The sequence below is a fragment of the Chenopodium album genome, chromosome 27 (assembly GCF_948465745.1).
Source record: "Chenopodium album chromosome 27, dcCheAlbu1.1, whole genome shotgun sequence".
NCBI lineage: Eukaryota > Viridiplantae > Streptophyta > Magnoliopsida > Caryophyllales > Amaranthaceae > Chenopodium > Chenopodium album.
The window spans coordinates 16,615,340-16,635,008 of record NC_137860.1 but is presented as its reverse complement, the minus strand read 5'-3'; the positions used below and the strand labels follow the sequence as shown (position 1 = coordinate 16,635,008).

The following is a 19,669-nucleotide window of genomic DNA, read 5'->3' as shown; positions in this document are numbered from 1 at the left end:
CCTTGTAGATATCGCAAAATGCGGCGAAGGGCTTGCATATGTTCCTTGCGAGGATCATGCATGAAGAGGCATATTTGTTGAACGGCATATGAGATATCGGGGCGGGTAAATGTCAAATATTGTAGAGCACCCGCCAAGCTTCGGTATAGAGTAGGGTCCTCGGTTGATGGGCCGCAAGTAGCACTTAATTTTGCCTTGGTGTCGACAAGGGTGGATGACGGCTTGCAAGAAGACATGTTGGCTCTAGCTATGATGTCCTTGGCCATAGAGAGCTTTATTGAGGAGGCAAACATGACCCGGTTTATTTTTGTCACGAAAACTGGGTGGTTGATGCATGTATACGGTCTCTTCAATATCACCATTCAAGAATGCATTTTTAACGTCCATTTGATGAATGGACCAAGGTTTAGACAAGGCGATGCTAAGAACGGTGCGAATGGTTAGTCTACACTTGTACCAATCATCACTCTCGGGTCTTCTCTCCTACACCGACGCCAATTGGGGTGGTTGCCCAGACACGAGACGCTCCACCTCCGGCTACTGCATTTTTCTTGGGGACAACTTAATTTCTTGGTCGGCAAAAAGGCAACCCACCTTGTCTTGATCAAGTGCTGAAGCCGAATATAGGGGTGTGGCGAACGTGGTAGCCGAGTCCTGCTGGCTACGCAATCTCCTCCTTGAGCTACGTTGCCCCATCAAGAAAGCCACCGTGGTCTATTGTGACAATGTGAGTGCGGTTTACCTCACCGGAAATCCAGTTCAACACCAACGCACCAAATACATTGAAATGGACATCCACTTCGTTCGTGAAAAAGTCACTCGAGGGCAAGTTCGAGTACTTCACATTCCTTCTCGTTATCAAGTGGCTGACATTTTTACTAAGGGACTTCCGCAACTTCTATTCAAAGACTTTCGTGATAGCCTCAGCGTTCGATTACCTCCCGCTTTGACTACGGGGGTGTATTAGATACAATGTATTGTTAGATACAATGTACACATTATTCCCTAGGTTGATTCATTAATAGTTGTATAGTCTTCCCTAGAGAGTATATGATTTCCTAGATTGTAATTACCTAGAATAGGATTGTATTTATACATTGCAAATCAATGAGAAACGCAAGGAATATCTTCCTAACAATAATCTCTGCCAAAATCGTGCTCTATCTCTCCTCTAGAACAAGCAAAAACGAGGCAAGGGAACAAGACTGTTTGGGTGGGTGTTGTGCGTGTGGTTGCTGCTGTTTATGTGCGGTGTTGCTGTCCTTTTCTTTGGGTTTTGGTGGCCTATATATCAAGGTAACTAGCCTTTCTCCCCTTAAATTAGAAATGCTAGGTTTTAGGGTTGAATTGATGGGTAGAAATCATGTTAGGGTGAGGAATGGTTTCAATTTTCGTATGTAGTGAGTATGGCTGGTTTTGGAATGGATTTGGCCTTATTTTATGTGTTTAACATATGAATTTCATGCCTAGTTTGATTTACTATCAATCCCTAATTGTTTTATGATGTGTTTTAATCAAGTTCTAACATGATTTCGGGGCTTACAAGTATGCTGTACGTGACTGCTGTGTGTGTGTGTGAGACCGCTGTTTCTGTAGTACTTTCTGGTTATGGTTAAGCCATAATTTCAATGATTTTATTTTACATTATTGTAGAGGATTGTTTTACGATCGATTTGATATATTATGGGTAAAATTCGGAGGTGTTTAAGGCAACCAAATGACTGATTTTTGTGAGACAAGCTGTGCTGCCAACATGAATAAGAACATGATGTTAGATAGAGTTTATGAGCATGTATATATCTTATATTTGTGACCAATTGAATATATCTTCTAGATTATCATGGAAGGATTATATAGGAGTTTGTATCTTAGTCAAAATATGTGTGTTTGAGGCAAAATTCTCTCTTGTATATGCAAGTACTTTCGAATTAGTGTGCTGTAATGACAGCTTGTGTTTCACCTGTTCTCAGGCTTTGAGTTAATTATTTGTGTTGATTTTATTGCCTAATTTGAATTAGCATCATGTTAGGGTATTCCCTAAATTGATATAGCATGATTTTATATAATTCAAGATAGTTTAAAGTGCCTAAATTAGTGCAACATAGCTGCTGCCCCTAATCTGCTAGGCATGTGAAAGATGATAATTTTCAACTGTGCATTCCTTGATTTCAAAGAGTAAATGCATGATTAACATGACCTATTGTGTTTTTAGAGTGTGCACTAAATTGGGCTAAGCATAGATTCATGTTTAAGGTGGGTTTTTAGGTGATTTGGTATGATTGGTACTACTGTATATTAGTGTAGGGGCTGCTGTAAATATGATCTTATTTTAGCATGTTCTCTCTTGAATTTTAATTCCAGAATGGTTTTATATGATGCCTAATGAGTGTATGTATATGCCCTAATTTTTATTTCCCATTTGAAGCATGTTTGGTTGGATTTTTATGATGATTATTAGACTTGTATGCTGCTGTCCCGTTTTGGTTGTTTTCTGAAATGATAGTTTGGATATTTGATTTAATTAAATGATTTTATGTAATTAATTTTATTGTAAGTCTTATAATTTATTTAAAATTATATTTTAAATAGGTGATGATTGAATTTTTGGGTATTATAAACCCCTAAAGTGAAATATTTCTATGTGTGTTTGAATATGTGTGGGTTGTAATTGTATTGTCGACGTCTTAATGCTTTAGAGAAGGATAACACTGTCTTTAGCATCACTTCGCCAAGAATTGTGAATGCACTTAATTGTTTAATTTCGATAATTAATTATATTCCCAAACTCAGACGATACCTTTTGTGTTTTATTAAGTTGAAGTGTGTTTTGAAAGGGAGAGTTTCAATTGAATTTAAGAAATGTGATTTTCTTATGCAGTTTGAATTGAGTGTAAGACCATTTTTGGCTACTCTGCAGATTTCTGAGTGAAATATATCGTATTATCTATTTTAAGTGATTTTTTTGAATTGTGTGTGGGGCCATAGTCGGGTGTGAGGCCGAGTTGCTTCCCGATGGTTAATGAACATGCTAACTACCTGGATTGTGAGTCTTAGGTAGCTCAACCTGGGTTAATTGTTGTCGTCCGGGGGTGTGTAAGACCTTATAGGCATCTACCCATAATCGGGAGTTGACCAATCTTAGACACGGTCTCTGCGAGATGACCGGGGGTTCGTCCTGACAAACCTTAGGAAGTGGATTGCGAGGCCACTAGCGTTCCCTCCATGCCAGTTCTACTGTTTTGAAGGTTTTAGTTTTGAAATGTTTATATTATTAAATTATTACTTATTTGAAGTCTATATATTATTATGATTGAAATTGAGTGATTTAATATTGATATTTTTGTTTTAAGTTTATTTTGAAATATTTCATTATTTGTATGGTTTGATGGTTTTAAGTGATTTCATTTGAGTATTCAAGTTGATTGTGGTTATGGTTTCTTTCTGTTAATTTAGGTCTAAGATCTTCTATTTCTAATTTGAGGGAGAACTGCTAGTTGCTCCCCACTGATTGTGGAACGTTGTTATAATTTGCAGGTTTCATTTGTTTATTTGATATCTGTGACGCTGGGTTGGGGATTGAGAGTTTAGAACTTAACTTTTAGGCTTGTATGCCTTTGTTGTTAGTTGACTGTTTAATTATTTTGAATTTAGTCTAGTTTGGCCGATGAGGGTTGTTCTGCCCTTGGCTTTTGAATGTATTTGATTTGTCCATGTTAAGGTTGGTTTGCTATTTTCTTTTGTTGACATAGTTTGCGCTTAGCTTAAACAACTTAATTTGGATGTGTGAATAAGTTAAATTTGACTTTTAGACCTAGGTTAAGCTTGACTTTTCTAATTGAAGTTAAGTAGCCTCCCGTTCGAGTGTAATTCCGCTAATGCTTCCAGTTCCAAAAGGACGGGGTGTTACAAAATCATTTGACTTTCATATTATTCAAAAAGCTTTGTTTGAATGTGTTTGACTTTCATTTGACTAAATTAGCTTTGTTGAACGCATTTGACTTTCATTTGATTCAAAAAGCTTTGTATGAATATAATGTGTTTGACTTTTATTTGATTCAATTAGCTTTGTTAAATACATTTGACTTTCATTTGATTAAAAAACCTTCGTTTGAATGTGTTTTACTTTCATTAGATTCAAAATGCTTTGTTGAATGTGTTTGACTTTCATTTGACTCAATTAACTTTGTTGAAATCATTTGACTTTCAGATGATTCAAAAAGCTTTGTTTGAATGGCTTTTACTTTCATCTGAATCAATTAGCTTTGTTGAATGCATTTGTCTTTCATTTGATTTGAAGAGCTTTGTTTGAATGTGTTTGACTATTATTTGATTCTAAAAGCTGTGTTTCATGTGTTTGACTTTCATTTGACTCAATTAGCTTTGTTCAATCCATTTCACTTTCATTTGATTAAAAAAGCTTTTTATGAATGTGTTTGACTTTCATTTGACTCAATTAGCTTTGTTAAATGCATATGACTTTCATTAGATTCAAAAATCTTTGTTTGAATGTGTTTGACATTTATTTGATTCAGAAAGCTTTGTTGAATGTGTTTGACTTTCATTTGACTCAATTAGCTTTGTTGAAATCATTTGACTTTCACATGATTCAAAAAGCTTTGTTTGAATGTGTTTGCCTTCAATTGACTCAATTAGCTTTGTTGAATGCATTTGACTTTCATTTGATTCAAAAAGCTTTATTTGAATGTGTTTGGCTTTCCTTTGATACTAAAAGCTTTTTTGCATGTGTTTGACTTTTATTTGATTAAAAAAGATTTGTTTGAATGTGTTTGACTTTCATTTAACACAATTAGCTTTATTGAATGCAATTGATTTTGATTTGATCTAAAAAGCTTTGTTTGATGTGTTTGACTTTCATTTGACTCAATTAGCTTTGTTGAATGCATTTAACTTTCATTTTATTCAAAAACCTTTGTTTAAATGTGTTTTACTTTCATTTGACTCTAAAAGCTTTGTTGAATATGTTTGACTTTCATTTAACACAATTAGCTTTGTTGAATGCAATTGACTTTCATTTGATTCAAAAAGCTTTGTTTGAATGTGTTTGACTTTCATTTGACTCAATTAGCTGTGTTGAATGCATTTGACTTTCATTTGATTCAAAAAACTTAGTTTGAATGTGTTTGACATTTATTTGACTCAATTAGTTTTGTTGCATGCATTTGACTTTCATTTGATTCAAAAAGCTTTGTATGAATGTGTTTGAGTTTCATTTGACTTAATTACCTTATGTGAATGCATTTGACTTTCATTTGATTCAAAAAGCATTGTTTGAATGTGTTTGACTTTCATTTGATTCAAAAGCTTTGTTGAATGTGTTTGCCTTTCATTTGACTCAATCAGCTTTGTTGAATTCATTTGACATTCATTTGACTCAAAAAGCTTTGTTTCAATGTGTTTGACTTTCATTTGACTAAATCAGCTTAGTTGAATTCATTTGACATTCATTTGACTCAAAAGGCTTTGTTTGAATGTGTTTGACTTTCATTACACTCACTTAGCTTTGTTGAATTCATTTGACTTTCATATAACTCAATCAGCTTTGTTGAATTCATTTGACATTCATTTGACTCAAAAACCTTTGTTTGAATGTGTTTGACTTTCATTAGACTCAATTAGCTTTATTTGAATGTGTTTGACTTTCATTTGACTCAATTAAATTTGTTGAATGCATTTGACTTTCATTTGATTCTAAAAGCTTTGTTTGAATGTGTTTGACTTTCATTTTGATTCAAAAAGCTTTGTTTGATTGTGTTTGACTTTCAATTGATTCAAAAAGCTTTGTTTGAATGTGTTCATTTGCCTCAATTAGCTTTGTTGAATGCATTTAACTTTCATGTGATTCAAAAAGCTTTGTTTGAATGTGTTCTTTTTTTATTTGACTCAATTAGATTTGTTCAAAGCATATCACTTTCATTTGATTCAAAAAGCTTTGTATGAATGTGTTGGTCTTTCATTTGACTCAATTAGCTTTGTTGAATGCATTTGACTTTCATTTGATTCAAAAAGCTTTGTTTGAATGTGTTTAACTTTCATTTGATTCAAAAAGATTTGTTGAATGTGTTTGACTTTCATTTGATTCAATTAGCTTTTATGAAATCATTTGATTTTCATATGCACTAGTAGAAAAAAGCATTTGGCCACCGGTTCAAAACCCCCCTATGCCACCGGTTTTGAACCGGTGGGCATTTGGGGGTGGCAATAGTCTGATGCAAAGTCACCGGTTCAAAACCGGTGGCAAAAACTAGTATTGCCACCGGTTAACCGGTGGCAATAACCCTTGGCGCTTTTTTTGGTCAGGGTTATTGGCACCGGTTCCTGTTCAAAACCGGTGCCAATAATGGCCAAAAAAAATAAATTTTTTTTTTTTTTGCATTTTTTTCGCTTAAAATGATATATAAACACTAACATATACATAAACTTACTTATTTTCATAAAAAAATGATGTAATATTACAATTTTTGTCCAAAAAAAATAAAATAAAATACAAGGTTACAAACAAAGAGGCTGCACAGTAGCATCACAGCAACATAAAAGCAGCAGCAAAGAATTGCGATAATGAAGACATTTGTAGCGCTCAGGTTCATTCATAACAGACGAAAGAGATATATGATCAGAAATACATGTTCAAGCCTTCACACAACTATATGCAATCTGAAAAAAAAAATAATAATAATTAACAAACGATCTTAAATCAGAGCTGACAAATTAAGTTAACATCTAAAAAAACAAGACAATGTATCCAATTGAAATTATCAATGGATTGACGAATAAATGAACAACACCATGAACATGAACATGGTTTTAAAAGGGAGGAAATGTGGAAGCAGTCTTGGCAAGCCCTCCTCTGTCAGCAGATTAGCATAGAGCAGATTAGCAGCAGCGAGAGTAGAACAACAGTCGCGTAGAGCATAGCAGCAGCATCAGCAGCATAGAAGCAGTAGCATAGACTAGAACAACAGCAGGAGCATAGAAGCATGCAGCAGCAGCCTTGTGATGCGAGACAACATCAGAATATATAGAAGCATCTACATATATAGACAGCATCAGCAGCAGCAGTTGCAGGAGCCGCCTTGCGAGGCGGCAGAAGTTGCAGCAGCAGCAGCCGCCTTGCGAGGCAGCACTTATATGATATATGACCTTCAAAATTGGGTCTTATCTAAATAGAGAAAAAAAATCTCAATAATTCACATATATGATATATCACCTTCAAATATTTGTGACAATCACTTCAAATACAAGCAACGGTGTTAAGTATATCCATTGTATCTCATAAAACTACGAAAATGCTAGCAATATTAAGAAATTAAGACGAATAGCATGAATAATTACTCCGATATAAACCACCAAGCTTGCATCTACTTCCATTTGTCTGTCAACTACTTATTATTAAAAAAAAAATCGAGATGAAAAATTATTAGCCAACAGAAGCATTAATTCATGCTATTATATTTACTGTATATATATATATATATATATATATATATATATATATATATATATATATATATGTTACAAACAAACAAGCACGACCTCATTTTAACAGGATGGACTCGTAACCTTATCAACAAGAAATTGAGGTAAATAGTATAAAAATCACAAAATCAGTCCATTTTGCGAACTAAGGTAAACTCCTCTCATACGCTAACCCACCCGGGAGTTCAAGCTTAAGACATCAAGAGGGGTGAGGACTCCCTGACTTTTACCCTTACCCTTCCCCCATCCCCTCTCTCAGGATCTCACTGAGAGTTTTGCTTAGCCTTCCACCCCTCACCCCTCTGAAGAAAAAAAATTGTATTATGGATTGAACCGTAAAATGTTTCTACACTTCACTGGCCTTACTCTCACCAAAAACAAAATAAAACAAAACAAAAAAAGAAATCTGAGTCTTTCCACAGTGGTCAGAAACCAGCCTAAAGAAACCAGTTTTGTAAGTTCAGAAATTCAGGGTCATTGATTTAAAAGAAGAAGATGACAGGGGAAAGGGTTTTTTTGTGGGTGCAATGCAAGGAGGGGCAAATATATGTCATGGCAGGAAAAGAATAATTCAAATCATTCAAACGTAAGTCACAAGGTATCAACATACTAAGAAAAGGTATGCACTGATCATCATATGCTATAATTCGAGGACCACCAGGTGCACAAAATTTTGCACCAAAATTGCCTTACGCAATAAGCATTACAGTATAGGATAAGCATGAAGATGTAGATTCAACATAGCAATTGGGACACCAATATGCCACTATCCCTTGAAGACTTGAGGCCTCCGAACAATAAGCACATTAGGATACAATTACTCTATTCATACAACTACGAATTGGAGTAACACACTTAACAAAGAGGCATTACGAATAGAGCAACCAACAACTACAAGGATACACTTAAACATACAGTAAAATTAACAACATTAAGGGGGGGGGGGGGTAAACTTCCAACTTATAATATTATACAATATTATACAAATTTTTACAAACGAAACAAACCATAGATCACATGAACAATACATCAATGTAGCATTGTCATTTAAAAGAAAATTATACAATATTATACAATCATCAATTATGTACTCCGCATTTACGAGCCAATTCAATACGTATGAACACTATATCAAATGTGAAATTATAATAAAGGATTAAAAGGAACAATGGGACAGCCTTACATAGTACACAAATACACAAGAGTCTCACAACTACCTGATTCTAGGACCGTGACGTCTGCCCCGGCCTGAGGAGAAGTATCAGTTACATTCTCTCCTTGTGATGGTACCTAAAATCAGCACAATTTCATGACGACATTATTAGAATTATAAACTTGACATTTAAAGTTAATCATACAAATACTGTAATAAACCCCATTTAAAAATTCTGAAAATCAAGGGTATTCCAAATTCACAATTTTCTTTTTATAGATTATCAATACATTAACACAAGTAGGGTTCTTGGTATTACAATCGAAACATGTCTGCCACACATTAACACAACAACCTAATCAATTCCAAATCAATTCAAACCAAAACAAATCGGAATTCCAGGAAATTGAAGCCCAATATGAACCAAATCCTAACCCTAAAAACACAATTCAGCAACCAAAAAAAATCGAAAAAAATACAAGTACCTTATTCTCGAATTTAAGCAGAGGACTCAAGAAGAGATGTAGAACTGGAGTGGGCTGGCAAATCACGACCACAACCACCATAATCACCTTGGTGCCGTGAAGAGAACAACATGTTCATCAACCTCATCACAACATAACTCTAACTAAGCTAAAGTATGCACGAATCACACAAAGCTAAATTCAGTTCAAAAATAAACTAAATCTTCTTTCCAAAGGGCAATGACAACATAGAAGACTTGTAATGGTGAATTGAAGATACTTTTAAAAGTGTAACTATCTGTTACTTGTCATCCTCAATACTTAAGTAAAAATCAAAGAAACAGACAAGCAGCAAGTAGCAGTAGTCTTTCTAAAGAAGCCTTTAAATAACAATCATTTAGTCAAGACTTCAACGCTGACTTTCAAGCTAGTGATGTGACAACTCAATCTAGACAAAAAAACTAATTTATCACCATGACAACTCATTCATAATAACACTCTTCATAAAATAGTACAATTAACAACAATAACTATACTCCAGGATATAAGAAAAAACAAATTAATATAATCTCAAGTAAAAAAAAGACCGATCACAGCTTAGAATACTTCAAGAATCAAAATATCATATCCAACCAATTCCAGCAATATTGTGACTCACATTAGAGCCGGTGTCCACTTTGATATCAGCTGTGACATTGTTGTTTTTCACCTGAGTACTCACATCACCAAAAAACAGTTCACCTTTCTTTGTTCAGTTGAAGTAATAGCCTGCAAAAAACACATAAAATCTTTAATATTAGTAATGAAAGATTGAATTTCACACTACGCGAATAACGCAATGACATGCAGCACCAGCAGCAGCATCACAATTACTATACTATTAGCATTAGCTGGCCAATTAATCACAATGCAAGCATTATATCAGAATAACTCGGGTTATATGTTATCAAAGTAATTGCAAAACACATCAATTGCAAAATATACACAATGCAAGCAAACAGCGGAAGCATATCGGCATATAACCAATAGATTTCTATAAATGACAAAATAATCACAAAACTAGCAAATTAATCACAAAATTATCAAATCTGACTAATATGCTATAACAATATTTATAAGCTAATCCAAATATTACACCACAATCACAAAATTGAAGAGCATTATAGCTTAAAATTGAACAGTAATAACAAATTTCAGACAAAAAAGTGGAAAAAAAAGTAAATAAAAACCAGAAACCCTAAATCTCAAATCCAAGAGCACATACCTTCGTGAAGAATTCCACCACATCTGCAAAGATCTGGCTGAATCACGATGGTGAAGAATTCCATAAATAGACCGTCAATTACGATGGTGGGGACAACAATCACCACCGTCGTCATCATCCTCAAATCCTGAATTCCCCAGTAGTGCTGCCAAGAGAGGAGTGAAAGAAAGAAAGAGTGGAGCGGCGGTAGATGGAGAAAGAGGAGGCAAGTGAAGAGAGAGAAAGGAGGGTTTGAGCAGAGAGGAGACAGAGAAATCGAGATGAGAGAAAAAACAAAGAAGAAAGTATGCGAAGTCGAGAAGAATAACTAAGCTAATATACGTAGTAATAGCCTAATAGAGAGAAGGCGCGTTTTTATTTTTTAACAAAGCCACCGGTTCAAACCGGTGGCCTTTACCATATATGCCACCGGTTCGGTTTGAACCGGTGGCAATTTAAATATATATAACCCCACCCATTTTTTAAGCCACCGGTTTTCGAAAACCGGTGGCCATTCAGCGGTGCCTTTTTGTATTTTTCTACTAGTGATGGTTCAAAAAGCTTTGTTTGAATGTGATTGACTTTCATTTGACTCAATTAGCTTTGTTGAAATCATTTGACTTTCATTTGATTTAAAAAGCTTTGTTTGAATGCATTTGACTTTCATTTGATTAAAAAAGCTTTGTTTGAATGTGTTTGATTTTCATTAGACTTAATTAGCTTTGTTGAAAGTGTTTGAGTTTCATTTGACTCAGTTAGCTTTGTTGAATGCATTCGACTTTCATTTGATTCAAAAAGCTTTGTTTGAATGTGTTTGACTTTCATTTGACTCAATTAGTTTTGATGAAATCATTTGACTTTCATATGATTCAAAAAGCTTTGTTAAAATGTGTTTGACTTTCATTTGACTCAATTAGCTTTGTTGAATGCATTTGACTTTCATTTGATTAAAAAATCTTTATTTGAAAGTGTTTGACTTTCCTTTGATTTTAAAAGCTTTGTTTCATGTGTTTGACTTTCATTAGATTCAAAAAGCTTTATTTGAATGTGTTAGACTTTCATTTGACTGAATTAGTTTTGTTGAACACATTTGACTTTCATTTGATTCAAAAAGCTTTATTTGAATGTGTTTGACTTTCCTTTGATTGAAAAAGCTTTGTTGAATGTGTTTGACTTTTATTCGACTCAATTAGGTTTGTTAAAATCATTTGACTTTCATATGATTCATTAAGCTTTGTTTGAATGTGTTTGACTTTCATTTGACTCAATTAGCTTTGTTGAAGGCATTTGACTTTCATTTGATTCAAAAAGGTTTGTTTGAATGTGTTTGACTTTCATTTGACTCAATTAGCTTTGTTGAATGTGTTTGACTTTCATTTGACTCAATTAGCATTGTGGAATGCAATTGACTTTCATTTGATTCAAAAAGCTTTGTTTGAATGTATTTGACTTTCATTTGATTCTAAAAGCTTTGTTAAAAGTGTTTGACTTTCATTTGACTCAATTAGCTTTGTTGAACGCATTTGATTTTCATTTGATTCAAAAAGCTTTGTATGATTGTGTTTTACTTTTTTTGACGCAATTAGCTTTGTTGAATGTGTTTGAATTTCATTTGACTCTATTAGCTTTGTTGAATGCATTTGACTTTCATTTGATTCAAAAAGCTTTGTTTGAATGTATTTAACTTTTATTTGATTCTAAAGCTTTGTTGAAAGTGTTTGAATTTCATTTGATTTAAATAGCTTTGTTGAATGCACTTGACTTTCATTTGATTCAAAAAGCTTTGTTTGAATGTATTTGACTTTCATTTGATACTAAAAGCTATGTTAAAAGTGTTTGACTTTCATTTGACTTAATTAGCTTTGTTGATTGCATTTGACTTTCATTTGATTCAAAGAGCTTAGTTTGAATGTGTTTGACTTTCATTTGACTCAATTAGCTTTGTTGATTGTGTTTAACTTTCATTTAACTCAATTACCATTGTGGAATGCAATTGACATCATTTGATTCAAAAAGCTTTGTCTGAATGTATTTGACTTTCATTTTATTCTAAAAGCTTTAATGAAAGTGTTTGACTTTCATTGTACTCAGTTAGCTTAGTTGAATGCATTCGACTTTCATTTGATTCAAAAAGCTTTGTTTGAATGTGTTTGACTTTCATTTGACTCAATTAACATTGTGGAATGCAATTAACTTTCATTTGATTCAAAACCTTTGTTTGAATGTATTTAACTTTTATTTGATTCCTAAAGCTTTGTCGAAAGTGTTTGACTTACATTTGACTCAATTAGCTTTGTTGAATGCACTTGACTTTCATTTTATTTAAAAAGCTTTGTTTGAATGTGTTTGACTTTCATTTGACTCAATTAGATTTTTTGAATGTGTTTGACTTTCATTTGATTCAATTAGCATTATGGAATGCAATTGACCTTAATTTGATTCAAGAAGCTTTGTTTGAATGTGTTTGACTTTGATTTTACTCAATTAGCTTTATTAAAAGCATTTGACTTTCATTTGATTCAAAAAGCTTTGTTTGAATGCATTTGACTTTCATTTGATTTAAAAAGCTTTGTTTGAATGTGTTTGGTTTTCATTAGACTTAATTAGCTTTGTTGAATGCATTTGACTTTCATTTGATTCAAAAAGGTTTGTTTAAATGTGTTTAACTTTCATTTGATTCAAAAAGCTTTGTTGAATGTGTTTGACTTTCATTTGACTCAATTAGCTTTGTTTACGTATAAGACCTTTATTTGATTCAAAAAGCTTTGTTTGAATGTGTTTTACTTTCATTTGACGCAATAAGCTTTGTTGAATGTATTTGATTTTCATTTGACTCAATAAGTATTGTTGAATGCATTGACTTTCATTTGATTCAAAAAGCTTTGTCTGAATGTATTTAACTTTCATTTGATTCTAAAAGCTTTCTTGAAAGTATTTGACTTTCATTTGACTCAACTAGCTTTGTCGAATGCACTTGACTTTCGTTTGATTCAAAAAGCTTTGTTTGAATGTATTTGACTTTCATCTGATTCTAAAAGTTATGTTGAAAGTGTTTGACTTTACTTTGACTTAATTAGATTTGTTAACTGCGTTTGACTTTCATTTGATTCAAAAAGCTTAGTTTGAATGTGTTTGACTTTCATTAGACATAATTAGCTTTATTGAATGTGTTTTACTTTCATTTAACTCAATTACCATTGTGGAATGCAATTGACTTTCATTTTATTTAAAAAGCTTTGTCTGAATGTATTTGATTTTCATTTGATTCTAAAAGTTTTGTTGAAAGTGTTTGAGTTTCATTTGACTCAGTTAGCTTTGTTGAATGCATTCGACTTTCATTTGATTCAAAAAGCTTTGTTTGAATGTGTTTGACTTTCATTTGACTCAATTAACATTGTGGAATGCAATTAACTTTCATTTGATTCAAAACCTTTGTTTGAATGTATTTAACTTTCATTTTATTCTAAAAGCTTTGTCGAAAGTGTTTGACTTACATTTGACTCAATTAGCTTTGTTGAATGCACTTGACTTTCATTTGATTCAAAAAGCTTTGTTTGAATGTGTTTGACTTTCATTTGACTCAATTAGCTTTGTTGAATGTGTTTGACTTTCATTTGACTCAATTAGCATTGTGGAATGCAATTCACTTTCATTTGATTGAAAAAGCTTTGTTTGAATGTATTTGACTTTCATTTGATTCTAAAAGCTTTGTTGAAAGTGTTTGACTTTCATTTTACTCAATTAGCTTTGTTCAACGCATTTGACTTTCATTTGATTCAAAAAGCTTTGTTAGAATGTGTTTGACTTTTATTTGACTCAATTAGCTTTGTTGAATGTGTTTGACTTTATTTGACTCAATTAGCATTGTGGAATGCAATTGACTTTTATTTGATTCACAACGCTTTGTTTTAATGTATTTGACTTTCATTTGATTCTAAAAGCTTTGTTGAAAGTGTTTGACTTTCATTTGACTCAATTAGCTTTGTTGAATGTGTTTGACTTTCATTTAACTCAATTAGCATTGTGGAATGCAATTGTCTTTCATTTGATTCAAAAAGCTTTGTTTGAATGTATTTGACTTTCATTTGATTCTAAAAGCTTTGTTGAAAGTGTTTAACTTTCATTTGACTCAATTAGCTTTGTTGAATGCATTTGACTTTCAATTGATTCAAAAAGCTTTGTTTGAATGTGTTTGACTTTCATTTGACTCAATTAGCTTTGTTGAATGTGTTTGACTTTCATTTGACTCAATTAGCATTGTGGAATGCAATTCACTTTCATTTGATTGAAAAAGCTTTGTTTGAATGTATTTGACTTTCATTTGATTCTAAAAGCTTTGTTGAAAGTGTTTGACTTTCATTTTACTCAATTAGCTTTGTTCAACGCATTTGACTTTCATTTGATTCAAAAAGCTTTGTTAGAATGTGTTTGACTTTTATTTGACTCAATTAGCTTTGTTGAATGTGTTTGACTTTATTTGACTCAATTAGCATTGTGGAATGCAATTGACTTTTATTTGATTCACAACGCTTTGTTTTAATGTATTTGACTTTCATTTGATTATAAAAGCTTTGTTGAAAGTGTTTGACTTTCATTTGACTCAATTAGCTTTGTTGAATGTGTTTGACTTTCATTTAACTCAATTAGCATTGTGGAATGCAATTGTCTTTCATTTGATTCAAAAAGCTTTGTTTGAATGTATTTGACTTTCATTTGATTCTAAAAGCTTTGTTGAAAGTGTTTAACTTTCATTTGACTCAATTAGCTTTGTTGAATGCATTTGACTTTCAATTGATTCAAAAAGCTTTGTTTGAATGTGTTTGACTTTCATTTGACTCAATTAGCTTTGTTGAATGTGTTTGACTTTCATTTGACTCAATTAGCATTGTGGAATGCAATTCACTTTCATTTGATTGAAAAAGCTTTGTTTGAATGTATTTGACTTTCATTTGATTCTAAAAGCTTTGTTGAAAGTGTTTGACTTTCATTTAACTCAATTAGCTTTGTTGAACGCATTTGACTTTCATTTGATTCAAAAAGCTTTGTTTGAATATGTTTGACTTTCATTTGACTCAATTAGCTTTGTTGAATGTGTTTGACTTTCATTTGACTCAATTAGCATTGTGGAATGAAATTTACTTTCATTTGATTGAAAAAGCTTTGTTTGAATGTATTTGACTTTCATTTGATTCTAAAAGTTTTGTTGAAAGTGTTTGACTTTTATTTGACTCAATTAGCTTTGTTGAACGCATTTGACTTTCATTTGATTCAAAAAGCTTTGTTTGAATGTGTTTGACTTTCATTTGACTCAATTAGCTTTGTTGAATGTGTTTGACTTTCATTTGACTCAATTAGCATTGTGGAATGCAATTGACTTTCATTTGATTCAAAAAGTTTTGTTTGAATGTATTTGACTTTCATTTGATTCTAAAAGCTTTGTTGAAAGTGTATGACTTTCATTTAACTCAATTAGCTTTGTTGAATGCATTTGACTTTTTTTTTTTTTTTGGTAAATTAAATTTCATTACCAAAAGCACAAGAATAATAACTTACAAAAAGCTAAGTTGTAAACCCCAAACTACACAGCCTGAAACAGGCAGCCAATCCCAAAATAGGTTCTGAAACTAAGATTCCACCTTCTAGGAAGGATTCACCTTAGAGACAAAACCCGTGCCTATCCCCAATCTTAATCCACCTTCCAGGAAGGATGAGAAAGAACAAGAGACAGGACAACAACAAGAACAAAAGCCCTTCTCAGACTCATCTATAGCCATAGCAGGACTGAACAAACAAGCTATACACCAAAACCAAAAACAGACAAAATTAGCTAATAACCAAAGCACAGTTTGTCTCATTACATCTGCAAGCCATATTAAAAACAACATCTCTGACAGCAACCTCAGCAGGTTTACAGACTCCATTGAAGACAACAGAGTTCCTTTGAATCCAAATGCTGTAGACTGTTTCAGCAAAAGCCATAATCAGCAACCCTTTCTTAGCCCTGCAATTCTTCCTCAGCTACTTGACTTCATCAGCAAACTGCGGAATTTGCCTATTATAATGCAGAGTCTTTAATACAGCCTCCCAAACTTTCTGAGCATAAGAGCATTCAAAGAATAAATGCTGAACTATTTCAGATTTCTACAAACAAAGCAAGCAGACAGGATCACAATGGATATTCCATGTCAGTAACCTATCCATTGTCACCAACCTGTTCAAAAGAGCAAGCCACAAAATAAAAACACTTTTAGGAGTAGCTCTATTATTGCAAACCAATCTTCTCCAATCAACTTTCTGTCTCTGGGGTCTCAGCAAGGCATAGAGCTTCTTAATCTTCATCATATTGCCTTGAACAAAGTTACCCCACCCCCCCCCACACTATCTACAATCTCTTTACACTGCAAGATTTTCCTCAGCACCCAAGAACATTTCTTAGGGACAGGGAAATCCCAGCAATTTCTACCTTTAAAGTAGTAGATATGCACCCATTTCACCCACAAATTATCAGCTTTGTGAGATAAATCCCAGAGTAACTTAGTCACAGCTGCTTTGTTCCAAATTGGAAGGGACATGACATTCCAACCTCCACTCACTTTAGGCAAACAGACTGTATCCCAAGCTACCAGAGCTTTCCTTGAAAAATTAGAAGTTCCAGTCCAAAGAAAGGCTCTAAATCTAGCTTCAATTTCTTTAAGAATCTTTTTTGGGAGGATAAAAATTTGAGCCCAATAAGTTTGAATCCCAAAAAGAACACCATTCAGCAACTGGATTCTACCTGCATAAGAAAGATGCCTAGCTGCCCAGCTTGTAATTCTAGCAATAACTCTCACAACCAGAGGTCTACACTGGTTAATAGTGAGTTTCTTTGAAGACAGAGGTACCCCAAGGTACCTAAAAGGAAGAGTGCCTTGAGAAACCCCAAGAGTCTCTTTAAGAACCTGCTGCTCAGCTTCACTTACACCACCAAAGAACACTTCACTCTTATCCAAGTTAGCAGACAAGCCAGAAGCCTTAGAAAACTTTTAAAAAGCTTGAAAAAGCAACTGAACAGAGACCATATCAGCTCTAGCAAACATCAATAAATCATCTGCAAACATTAGATGAGTGATACTCATTTTTTCACATCTGGGATGATAATTAAAGTCAGGAGTAGATTTCAACTCATGTAAACACCTTGTGAGATATTCCATCCTAATAGCAAATAGGAAAGGGGACATAGGATCACCTTGCCTTAATCCTTTCCTTGCTTCAAAGGGGATGCTAGGAAACCCATTTAAGAGAATTGAGAAGGAAACAGAAGTAATACATCCCATAACCCAATCAATAAACTACTTAGGGAAGCTCATCTCTTCCATAACAACGTTTAAGAAGCCCCATTCAAGAGAATCATAAGCCTTTTTCAATTCTATTTTGAGAATGCACCTTGGGGTAATGAATCTATGGGAATAGCCCTTAATTAACTCAGTAGCAAGCAAGATATTGTCCCCAATATGCTTCCCCGGAATAAAACCTGCTTGAGCATCATCAACAACCTCTCCAATAACCTGAGCTAGTCTTTCTGTTATTACTTTAGAAACTAGCTTGTATAACACAGTACAACATGCAATAGGTCTAAACTCTTTCACATATGAAGGATTTGGAACTTTAGGAACCAAAGTAATGGTAGTACAGTTCCAATGTCTCTGCATAACCCCAGTAGCAAAGAACTCCTAAACCCCAGCATAAACATCTGCTTTGATAACATTCCATACTTGCTTAAAAAGGTAAGCATTGAAGCCATCTATCCTTGGAGCTTTTGAATCATCAATGTCTTTTAAAGCTGAATCAATCTCAGCATGGGTAATAGGAGTAATCAAAAATTGCTGAGAAGCATAGCTTAAATGTTTCCCTTTCCTCATAGTCACCAAATCGACAGCAGGAAACCATGAGCTTTCTCACGTAAAAGCTTCTTATAAAACTTACAGATTTCAGCAGCCACTTCATTAGAACCTCTGAGAAGCACATCCTGTTCATTATAGATTGAATCAATTCTATTTCTAGAGTGCCTGTGCTTCATCATAGAAAAGAAATAGTGATTATTGGCATCCCCCAATTTCACCCATTCCACCCTAGATTTCTTATTATAAATGCTTTCCTGAATTCCAATCCAATACTTGACCTGAGCAATAGCTTCAGTCTCTTTAATTTGAAGCTCAAGACTATCGGCATTACTAGCCATATTACTCTGAATACTGTCCAAATCAACAAGGGCAGCTTCAAGCCTTTCAGCAGTTTTAGCAAAATACTTCAAGTGCAAACCCTTGATGTTGCCTTTAACATTTTTAAGCTTATTCCAAACTCTAAACATAGCATTTCCAGCCACAAAAACACCCCAAGTATCCCTGACAATATCCTGAAATTGATCATGCTTTGCTATACAGTTCAAGAATCTAAAAGGTCTTCCTTGAGAGGGAGGAGCAGAAGAAAGCTTAATCAAGATAAGGCTATGGTCAGAAAGAGCAAGGTTAAGGTAAAGGGCCTCAACATGCCCATAAATACCCAACCATGCCTGGTTAACCAAACCCCTATCAATGCTAGTGCAAGTCCTAGGCCCATCATGAGCCTTGTCAGACCAAGAATAAAAAGGACCTTTGCTCTTAATCTCACAAAATTCCATGATATCCACAAAGTCTTAAAAGTCTTTCACCTCATAATCAGAGACAGGATTGCCATTAATTCTATCATCAAAGCAAAGAACTGAATTGAAGTCCCCAACACAAATCCAAGGATTCTGCTGCAAACCAAAGTTGTGAATACGAATGCATTTGGCTTTCATTTGATTCAAAAAGCTTTATTTGAATGTGTTTGACTTTCATTTGACTCAATTAGCTTTGTTAAATGTGTTTGACTTTCATTTGACTCAATTAGCATTGTGGAATGCAATTGACTTTCATTTGATTCAAAAGCTTTGTTTGAATGTATTTAACTTTCTTTTGATTCTAAAAGCTTTGTTGAAAGTATTTGACTTTCATTTGACTCAATTAGATTTGTTGAATGCACTTGACTTTCATTTGATTCAAAAAGCTTTGTTTGAATGTGTTTGACTTTCATTTGACTCAATTAGTTTTGTTGAATAAATTTGACTTTCATTTAACTCAATTAGCAATGTGGAATGCAATTGACTTTCATTTGATTCAAAAAGATTTGTTTGAATGTATTTCACTTTCATTTGATTCAAAAAGCTTTGTTAAAAGTGTTTGACTTTTATTTGACTCAATTAGGTTTGTTAAATGCACTTGACTTTCATTTGATTCAAAAAGCTTTGTTGAATGTGTT

The 19,669-nt window shown here is 33.5% G+C and overlaps 1 protein-coding gene and 1 long non-coding RNA gene across 2 annotated transcripts; both read right to left on the bottom strand.

Moving 5' to 3' along the window:
• Window positions 1–6,538: 6,538 nt before the first annotated feature.
• Window positions 6,539–10,615, bottom strand: LOC145621532 (uncharacterized). Its single transcript, XR_014108433.1, has 4 exons — window positions 10,376–10,615; window positions 9,770–9,879; window positions 8,712–8,784; window positions 6,539–7,046 (listed from the first exon to the last, which is right to left on the bottom strand). It is a non-coding gene; the product is annotated as an uncharacterized LOC145621532 (long non-coding RNA).
• A 7,639-nt stretch (window positions 10,616–18,254) lies between these two features.
• Window positions 18,255–19,010, bottom strand: LOC145619715 (uncharacterized). The gene has a single exon (XM_081674419.1). The coding sequence runs from the start codon at window positions 19,008–19,010 to the stop codon at window positions 18,255–18,257; it is 756 nt and encodes a 251-aa protein (XP_081530545.1).
• Between the last annotated feature and the right edge of the window lie 659 nt (window positions 19,011–19,669).

What these genes read in the sequence shown, in the direction of transcription:
- LOC145619715 (XM_081674419.1), bottom strand. Translation starts at nt 19,010, where the DNA reads ATGGAATTTTGTGAGATTAAGAGCAAAGGTCCTTTTTATTCTTGGTCT.